Source organism: Gymnoscopelus microlampas (genome assembly GCF_963454915.1).
Source record: "Gymnoscopelus microlampas genome assembly, chromosome: 2".
NCBI lineage: Eukaryota > Metazoa > Chordata > Actinopteri > Myctophiformes > Myctophidae > Gymnoscopelus > Gymnoscopelus microlampas.
In genome coordinates, this window is record NC_139939.1 from 60,724,378 (window position 1) to 60,734,219 (window position 9,842).

At 40.7% G+C, this 9,842-nt stretch overlaps 1 protein-coding gene and 1 long non-coding RNA gene across 2 annotated transcripts in view; both read right to left on the reverse strand.

Moving 5' to 3' along the window:
• Positions 1–3,614, reverse strand: part of LOC311056170 (uncharacterized protein) — a gene marked incomplete at its 3' end in the record, with an annotated part of 4,593 nt that extends 979 nt beyond the window's left edge. The window contains exons 1-9 of the mRNA XM_084072605.1: positions 3,496–3,614; positions 2,965–3,179; positions 2,597–2,682; positions 2,362–2,498; positions 1,753–1,878; positions 1,237–1,427; positions 897–1,031; positions 685–811; positions 42–169 (exon numbers count right to left, since the gene is read on the reverse strand). Coding sequence (XP_083928731.1) covers positions 42–169; positions 685–811; positions 897–1,031; positions 1,237–1,427; positions 1,753–1,878; positions 2,362–2,498; positions 2,597–2,682; positions 2,965–3,179; positions 3,496–3,564 — 1,214 coding nt within the window. The 5' untranslated portion in view covers positions 3,565–3,614. The remainder of the gene's footprint in view (positions 1–41; positions 170–684; positions 812–896; positions 1,032–1,236; positions 1,428–1,752; positions 1,879–2,361; positions 2,499–2,596; positions 2,683–2,964; positions 3,180–3,495) is intronic.
• A 208-nt stretch (positions 3,615–3,822) lies between these two features.
• Positions 3,823–4,625, reverse strand: LOC311062650. Its single transcript, XR_014602523.1, has 3 exons — positions 4,573–4,625; positions 4,088–4,191; positions 3,823–3,941 (listed from the first exon to the last, which is right to left on the reverse strand). It is a non-coding gene; the product is annotated as an uncharacterized lncRNA (long non-coding RNA).
• Positions 4,626–9,842: the final 5,217 nt, after the last annotated feature.

Genomic DNA, 9,842 nt, shown 5'->3' on the forward strand with positions numbered 1-9,842 from the left:
GATGCCAGGGTTAAGCTCATCGTTTCACAGTTCAGACTTACAGCAGGGGATTGAAGTTGGGGTCCTGTAGGTAGATCAGTTCAGTGTAGTAGGCGGTGAAGTTGGCGTCCAGAACTGAATGGTTGAGCAGAGCAATGTTCAGCGGGTTTACAGTGAACACCTGGATGACCTAGACAGGATATAAACACAGAGGAGTTAGGATGTCCACTATCCCTCACAATTATATGCATTTCTCATCCGTCCATTCATCTTCTATGCATAAAGTACATACATGCATATCGTCACTGTCAAGCAGAAACCTTGTATCTCCACATTTCATCTTTTTAAGTGTGTTCATAGATAAATGCCGTATTTTATACTTTGCCGTATGACAGTGTCACGCAAAAGTAGCATAAATAGCAGATCGGTAAGCTCACAAAATGTTGCATCACGATGCGTTGTGACCTTGTAGATCCGTAGATTATTAGCAAATTCGCCTCTGCCATGCCAAAAATAGGGAGGCAAGGCTGACAGTGATTAAGTGATTTAAAAAAAATAACTACATTGGATCCATTTGAACACTGGTTCTTTTTTCCATTTCCTGAAAAGTAACAGTTTTGGACATACAAGGTTTCCACGCAACAGCGATGATATGTATATTGTACATTCATACAAATATAAAGTTTCCTTCCTACTGAGCAATACCTGTATAGAACCAAAAGTATTGAGGTCCTGTAGTGTGAGGAAAGGCATGAAGGGGCCTATGTACTGAGCGAACCAGGCGGTAGAGTTCAGTTCCGGATCGTTGGCATCGTAACACTTGGCGTCGTTCCTGTAAACACAATAAAATATAAAAAATTATGTACGGTAACACATTTTTGGAATCAAATCTTGAATCCAAACTTGTAAAAAAACACTTTAAAAAATAACAACAAAAACAAATAACAACGATGAAAAAGTGACCTGAGACAAGGTAGGCCTTGATGACGCCGTACACGTCGCTCTCTGCAAAGTCTGCGATGCTGTAGTTGTGTGTGCCCAGAACTGAAACACTAAAGAATTGAACAAAAAATAATTCAGTCAAAACAGACAAAGCGTGAAATCATGATGTATGACTATGAAAAATTATTTTACATAAAATACCGTACAATGTAATGTAGAACCGCTCATCACAGACACAATAGCTGTGCAGAACTGGAGTACTAAATATCAAGCTTATCACATTTAACTGAAAAGCATTTCTTTAAGTCCACTTACAGTTTTTGGAAGGACAGACAGGTGGCACCCTGTGTGGTGGTGGAGGTGAGCAGGTTCTTGTTGAGGAAGACCAAGTCATCGGTGAGACTGCGATCGAACCAGAAGTTGACCTGTGACCTATCACTGCTGTTGAGAGCCAGGGGCCAGACGCGAGGCAGCGTGGGACGCCGCACAACCGCAGGGAGTCTCTCCTGCAGTCAGCATACAATACAATACGTAAAGTGGGGTCCTTGAGGGAGTTCACAGTACAACGGACCACCATAGAAACAAGATTTTTATGTTAGCATAACTTTTGACTTTTCACATTTTTTTTTTAAATATTTTAGTTTTTAACAAATCTTCTCTTATGGGGTCTCTGGACTGCAGCCAAATGGGGGTCTACGTCCAAATACATAGCAATTTGGGGGTCCTTGACATGAAAATGTTAGAACAACTGCACTATACTGTATACAGTATCATGTATACACTTTACATATACACATGAGTGTCTGCTCTGTGGTTGTGTAGTGCCTATACGTTCTCCAGGAACACAGTAGTCTGAATGTAGTTCTGGTAGATCTGGCAGAGTTGTCCCTCATCGTCAACAATACCAGGGCGACGGAGGAAACTGCCAAGGTCTGAAGGTGGCATGGAGTTCAGCAGCTGAAGACACAGTTACAGTAGCATAACGGAAACGTGAGCATTATTCACACAGCAGCCATTTCTCTCATAGGGGCTGTGTGTCCACCAAGGCGTTTTTTTCCCCTGAGTGCAGCGTATGTTTTGAATTGTTTTCAATAGGAGCGCTGCGTTACCGCTATGCTGGAAACCACAGCAACGTGATGATACCCTGAGCGTCTATTTTGTGCTGCACTTTCAGGTCTTTAGCGTATTTTATCTTGGATTTGTTTTTACAAAAAATGTCTCTGAGATGTAGTGAAGTAGAAGCAAAAGGGGGAAAAAAAGAGGAAAAAAATCCTCAAAATTTAACTTAGTCACTTTAGACCACTGGTTATCCTCCCCCCCCCCCCCCCCCCCCCCCCCCTCTCCACACACACACACACACACACACACACACACACACACACACACACACACACACACACACACACACACACACACACACACACACACACACACACACACCTGAGGCATCCTGTCGCTGGGCATGAGCGACATGAACGTGGACAGGTTGGGGAACTGGAATCCCATGAATGAGCTCTCCAGGAAACCATAGAAACTGTGGTTGTAGTTGTCACCATAGCAGCGGAGAGGAGTTGATCCTATAAGAACAGGGGAGATAGATGTACAGTAAGAATGCTGCCTGTCATTCATTCATTCATTCATGAGCTACAGTGTTTACTTTGTGGTCGTCCTTTACCTTTGAGAGACTGAATGATGTGATTGTGTATCTCCGTCTGTGTGACGTCCCCAAGCGTTGATAGAATCACATTCAGGACAGTAACTCTGCGTCACAAAAAGATAAGGCATACTAAAAGGTCAAATTCTAAAGATATTGTTACTGTGCCACTAGTTTGTAGGTCAACAACAATAAAAAAGTAAGTGTGTCAACCAGGATATATTATATTATAGTATTATATTACAAGATAATATAATACTTTTTACCCCATGATCTCTCACTCACTGGGAATACACCCAATGTTTCCCACAAAAAACGTTCAGCTAAAGGCCAAGGGCAATCCCCCTGCTATCCCCAAGGAAAAGAACAGGTAAAGGTGCTCCACTTACGCTTGCTGCTTTGTGGCACAGCTCCTCCCTGCCACAATGCTGAAGTAAGGGCCGACATGGCTCGGTGAGAGGTCAACCAGTAGGGGGCGTAGGCGCATGTGGAGCCACGCTTGCACACTGCTGTCTTCCACAGAGGGCTCAGAGAGGTTGGCGCGGTCAAACACGACTTGCAACATGGCAGACCTCACTGTAGCGGGGAACGAACTCTCATGAGCCTGCAGAAAAAGAGAGTAATGAAATGGAGATTAAGTAAGTAATTGGTTAATATTATACATATGTTTTGTATTGATAATCCAAATCTGCAAAGTAACTAGTAACTAAAGTTTTCAAATGATTGTAGTGGAGTAAATGTACTAGATTTGCCTCTGAGATGCAGTGTAGTAGAAGTATAGTATAGTATTGAAAAATTGACATACTCAAGTAAAGTCAAAGTACCTCTACATCTAAATATACCTCTACCGTCTAAATATACTTAATTACTTTCCATCACTGGAAAAGGCAGTTTAATGTTGAAATGTGTCCCCCTCTCACCAGGATGGCAGGCGAGAAGTCATCGAAGAACGCTGTGAGGTGTTTGTTGGGAACGTGGTTCATCACCATGGCGACCTGAGAAGATGAGGTGAGCTGACCAGGTGTGGACGAGACCTCTGCTAACTGCGTCACTGTAAGCTGGGTCTTTGTATGCTTGCAACCATGCAAGCATACAACACACACACACAAGCACGCACACACACACATACAGTGAGTGGATACACAATATCACAAACCGTGTAGAGAGATTTAAAATGAACAGCGTACCATAGAGATTTTAAGACAGGAAACAAATTCTATTCTATAAAAAAAAACTGTAAACAATACCGCTGAAAAGTTGGAGTAGAGCGTCCCTAGGTCACGGAATGAGACAACAGCAGCAAAGGCTCCAAAGTTCTTCTGCAACCATTCTCCACTGGCTGGATATTGTGAACTACAGCTAGGATCTGGACCAGGAAGTACATAATACATCAATGAGGATATTTCATTTTTTATTTAGATTTTGAAATATAGATAATCACTGCTGTAGGATATAAGGTATTCATCAAGCTTGTGCCATTGATTTGCAGTTAGGATGAATGGAAGTCCTAACCTGTGGTTGTGTTCCTGGTGAGGAAGGCCTTGATGAAGTACAGGTACACAGTGACCGGTCTGGAAGGCTCCATCTGTGACTGGTGCTCACCCAAGACCTCAACACTGTGGTTGACAGGTAGCAGTTGAAAGGTCATTCATTATAATGTATTTAGTTTAGCAGTAAAGTGATTGGTAAAATGTTGTATTGAATGAATGAATGTATACAGATGCATGTAACACATATGCATAACTTCTACACTACCCATGGTGGTCATCTGCCAATGAACCACGCAGCTCAACTATGAACATCTCTAGCATAGGGGCCCTTGAATAGTTACATTCATATTGTTTGGGTTTACTGATCGTTGGCTCTTGTGGCAAAGAACAGGTCTAAGGTACAGCATATACTGTGTGTATGAGTGGAGCACTCTGGTACAACACAACAGTGAAGCTCACAGCCAGGTTATGTACAACAGTTACAGTGTTGGGGGCTATGACACTTACAGGGCTTGGTAGGAGAGGCAATTTAGGTTTTTAGTGGTGAGACAGGACAGGAACTCTTTGGACACAGCTGGCAGGAATGGGCTGAGCCTTTGCTTGAACCACAGATCAATGAACGCAGGTTTCTCAAAGTTGTCTGAGCTGAAGGTGTCCAGTCGTATCTCTCCAATGGAATCCAGAATCAGCGATGTTGCAGGGTTGCTAGGGTTAAATGTCTACAAGGAACGGGGAGATGCAAGCAGAATTCTTCACAAATGTTTATCACAATTTCTTTTCTGTTACTTTTTTGTACTATTTGATTTTATGTATTGTCTGATAAAACTTCTGAAAATAAAGAGTTTAAAAAAAAAATGTTTATCACAAGATTTATATTAGTAAATGAGAAAGTCAAGATGAGAAAGGGTAGCCTACTGTTGAGTTAAATATGAGAGACATAATTAGTGGCTTACTGAAGCACAAGCGTATTCTTCAATGCCGTAGTCGCAAAAACGTCCACTCATCTGTCCATTGTTGAGGAGGAGCTGTAGTGCAGTGCTTTAGAAGATTGGAAAATAAAATAAAACATTTCTTACAAAATGATTCTTCATAAAGTAATACCACACTGTGAATTAGCAAACAATGAGCCACTACTCTGCTTAAAATGTAATGCTTAAATTCAAATGAAGGTACTTACCTCTCCGGTGTATATTGTGCAGCCTAAGAAAAGAAAATTGGATATAATAAGGATCTGGTTCAATTTTAAGAACACCATGGCTAAGCAAAATGACCATTGCAAATGAAGTCAAGTGTAAACATATACAGCAGATCTAGAAGATCTCACCTGGTGGAACTTGCTGAAGTAAAGCCAGCTTGTTGTTTGTGACGGATGATGCTACACTCTGAGGAAGAGTAAGCAAGGCCTGGTCCAGTCTGGTGAAACTGAGACCCAAAAAGTTGCGGTTAACATAGGCCAATAATAATGAATTAAATAACTTTGACCTGGTCTTCAAAAAACAAAACAAAACAAAAATATTGATATAAACTTACACTATTTTGTATGATGAGCAGGAAATGTTTCCCTGTCAAATGACAAAAAAGAGGTTGTCATTTCAAAACAAACATACACAGTTACTGTTTCTCTCATTATCATGCTATAGTTTTTACCGTTCCAGAAAACATAACAAGGTGGGACAGAAACTCAATCCCCTCTCCTCTGGAGACACAGTCAGGTAGTCAAACACTGAGTTGATGACAACGTCTTTCTCAGCAGGAAGAGGCAACACCACCAGTTCTGCACTCTGCTTTGGAGACAGGAGCTTTACAGCCTCCAGCTGGACCGGGAAAAAACATACAGAAAAATATTATTATTATTTTATATTACAGTAACATATATATATTATATATTATATTAAGTAAGTAATTACCTATTACGTGTATGTTTGATAATTTTTCCATGTTATGTGTGTATAAGCTTAAGTCTATAAGTTATAAGTCTTACAGGGGAGAAGCCCGGGTTGAGATTCAGGAATTCGGCCCAAAAGTTGTTCTGCAACCAGTCAACACTGCTGTTGGACACACAGCCTCGGTCTGGAGGGGACAGATCAGAATGAAACATTGAAGGGATAGTTCACCCCCAAAATGACTTTTTTTCTATCGATTAGTCACTCCACGGAGACTTGAATTCATGGATGTTTTTTTGTTTTTGTCGCATCCTAAGCCAATAATTTGATGACCGGCAGCAGTTCCGGTAGGACACAAAGGGTCTCCTTTATGTCTGCTACCGGAACCGCTGCCTACCGGTCCACTGGTCATCAAATTATTGTCTTAGGAATGCGACAAAAACAACAAAATATCCATGAAGTCTCCATGGGGTGAACTATCCCTTTCAAACAAAAGGGTGTATGAAAATGTCAGTCAATAGTAAATTATCCATTAAAAAGAGCCCATTCAGCGCCAAGTATAGACTCATTATTTATCATTGAGATAATGTAGTTAGTCAGTACCTGACAGTGGGCGGGACAGGAAAGGGAGGATTAGATCCTTCAGGACCAAATGCTGCTGCTGTGAGGTCATGTTGTCAAACTGATGGCTAAACTCCTTCAAACTGTGAATTAAACAAACACACAATGAGAAATAATCTTCTCTATGACGGACTTATTATTCTAGAATCTAGAGGAAAGTTATCATTGTGAGTATGACTTAACCTTATGGGGACCTAAACTCTTAAATCAAACAACATGTCAGATCAAACCAATATTCAAAGTGAATTACATTTGCACATTAATGTGATTGGGTTATAATGATGAATAATAGCCTCCAGGTCAATACTTACACTTGCTGGTATGTGTGACAGCTGATGTTACTGCCACTGAGCCATCCCGATGCAGATGACAGGAACCCTCTCAAACGTCCAGAGAACCATTTCCTGATGACATCACTGTCCCTCAACTGTTCATTAGTCAGCATCGATAGTCTCATCTCTCCAATCACATCCAGAGCCACAGACGCCGATGGACCAGTCATGGTCTCAGACTACATGTGTCAATATGATGTTTGACTAAATTACTTTCAGTGTTTGGTCATTGTTGTATACCAATTAATTACACAATTTAGCAGTTTAATTTGAGTTTATTTCAGTGTCTGGTTAAAGCAATTTTTATACCGTGTTGGCAAGAAGATCCAGAGCTGCATCCAACACCCCAAAGGACTTGGACAAGAACAGCTTCCAGACTGGTCTGGAACCAGTGGAGTTGGGGGACTGGTTACACTTCATCACCGCTGCCAGATCCTGTGCTGTCAACATGGACACCTGGGTGGAGAAAATGGAGAGAGCAGAACAGAAAGAAATGCAGGAAATGTTTAAAGAAGTCAAGATGAGAAAAGGTTCTGTTGTTTAAAATATGAATGTAACGAAGGGGGACACCTCTGTTTACTTTTATATAGAACTAGAGGGTCGGGGCGCTGCGCGCCCCTCCCCCCTCCCCCCTAGCCGCTGCGCGGTGCTTTGTGTTTGTTGGTCTCTATAATATATAAAGCCATAATAGGAGATGTTCCCAATGGAGCTATGCCCAAATATGGAGTGTGTTGTCTGACCTCACTTGGGTCTCGTTGGGCGGTTATATAAAGCCATAATAGGAGATGTTCCCAATGGAGCTATGCCCAAATATGGAGTGTGTTGTCTGACCTCACTTGGGTCTCGTTGGGCGGTGGTCGGCGATGACGCTAAGGAACAACATGGCCGACTGTAATGTCGTGAGTTTGTGTTGGCCGCAATTAATTATGCTGCGAGGGGGCAGATGTGTGCTGAGCAGTATGAAGTGGCCTACAGACTGCGCGTAGTAATTCTGCACGTTGTGGCGTGTCTTGTTAGTGACATTGATATGTTGTTTTTGTGTTTAGTCCCACACAGTGGCAGGGTTTTTTGGGGGGTTTTGGGTTTAGAAATGTATATATAGATATATAAGATAAGATATAAGATAAGATATACTGGTTGAGGCGGCGAATATGGACTACATTCCGGTCAGAGAATCAGGGGAGTCTGGAGAAGGGATTTCTTTCCAATCATTTATTTCTCTCCAAAGGGCATTGGGTTATTGGTCTTACAACAGTATGAATGTGTGAGGGTGAATGTGTGGTATCGTTTCATGGACGCACAAAGGATAGGGGATCAAGGAACAAGGGAACAGGAGGAAACATACAGAGATCTTCGTGTCTGACTGGTCCTGCTTATGTCAAACATCATCATGATTTGTGTGCATGGGGAACTCATTTGAAACAAGCTCTGTGCTTTTATGAGTCTTCCAGTTTAGTAGACCTTGTATTGTGAATTTGTACTTCCATGTACTGTTGTTCTCATGTCTTACTAAATAAAGTACATCAATCAATCAATCAAACACTCTAACTAAATAGACTGTCAGTGGTAAGTACCATGTCAGGCCACTAGGCGTCGCTGACAGGCTTTCTACAATTAGGGACTTAAGTGACTTACTGAAGCACAAGCGTATTCTTCAATGCCATAGTCACAAAAACTTCCACTCATCTGCCCGCTGTTGAGGAGGAGCTGTAGTGCAGTGCTTTGGTAAAGGAAAGGAAAAAAAGGTTCAATCATTTCCTACATTACAACAACATGATTATTTATTAAATAAATCTGAGAAATAAAATTCACCTGTTAACTCCAAGACAAATGTCTGCTTCTGTGAAAACAGTGCAAACGAATTAAGGATTGAAAAAAATAACTAGAGAATATGTTCTGGGAATGTAAGTGGTTTGGAAACAATTTCTGTTCAAAGGGATTTAGGAAGGCATGGCGTCTCTGACGCGTGTTTTTGAAACACAAAACTAGTAATGACATAAGTTCCATGTGTTGATGCCTGAACATAAGGACAGATGCTCCTATATACATACAACACTCTTGATGAAGGCACAGTTATTGCTGATATTGTTCAACTTGACTGAAAAAGTTAAACTATAACTGCACTTTGACCATAATGTTTTATGCATTTTCTCCATACTCTATCTTCTATTTGTTTCTTGATATATTTTTCTCTCTTTAAATGCCTTATGTAAAGAATATTGATATTGCCTTTGTGTATGAAATTTTCATTTACAAATACATTTGGCCATACTTGACAATGTTTCACAAACTACTAGGTCAAGAAAAGTATACAACACTTACCACTTGCTGGAATAAAGTTGCACTTGGGGGAAAAAGGGGGGGAAATAGTTGTGAATTTGATGACATTTAAATAATACTCTACTTAACGTTTAAAATTTGAAAACAAAATTAAGGCAAATACCTCTCCACTGTATATGATGCAGCCTAAGAAAAAAAGTGCAGATACTGTAAGGCCTTGGTTCACTCTTAAAACACCATGGCATAACAAAATGACCATTGCAAATCAAAAGTAAATGTAACAGCTTAATTAACCTAAGTTAAATATCACTTTACGTCCTTTCGATAGAAGATCTCACCTGGTGGAACTTGCTGGAATAAAGCCAGCTTGTTGTATGTGATGGATGATGCTACACCCAGAGGAAGAGTAGGCAACGCCTGGTCCAGTCTGGTGAAACTGAAGATCAACAAGTCGGGGGTTAACTTCAGCTAATAATAATGAATGGAATCCCATCTACCAAGTCTTCAAAATCCACAATATATTGATGGATTGACGGATATACACTTACATTATTTTGTATGATGAGCAGGAAATGTTTTCCTGAAAAGTTACAAAAAGACGTTATAATTTCAAACCAAATGTGCACAGTTACTGTTTCTATTATCTTTACTTTATTGTTTT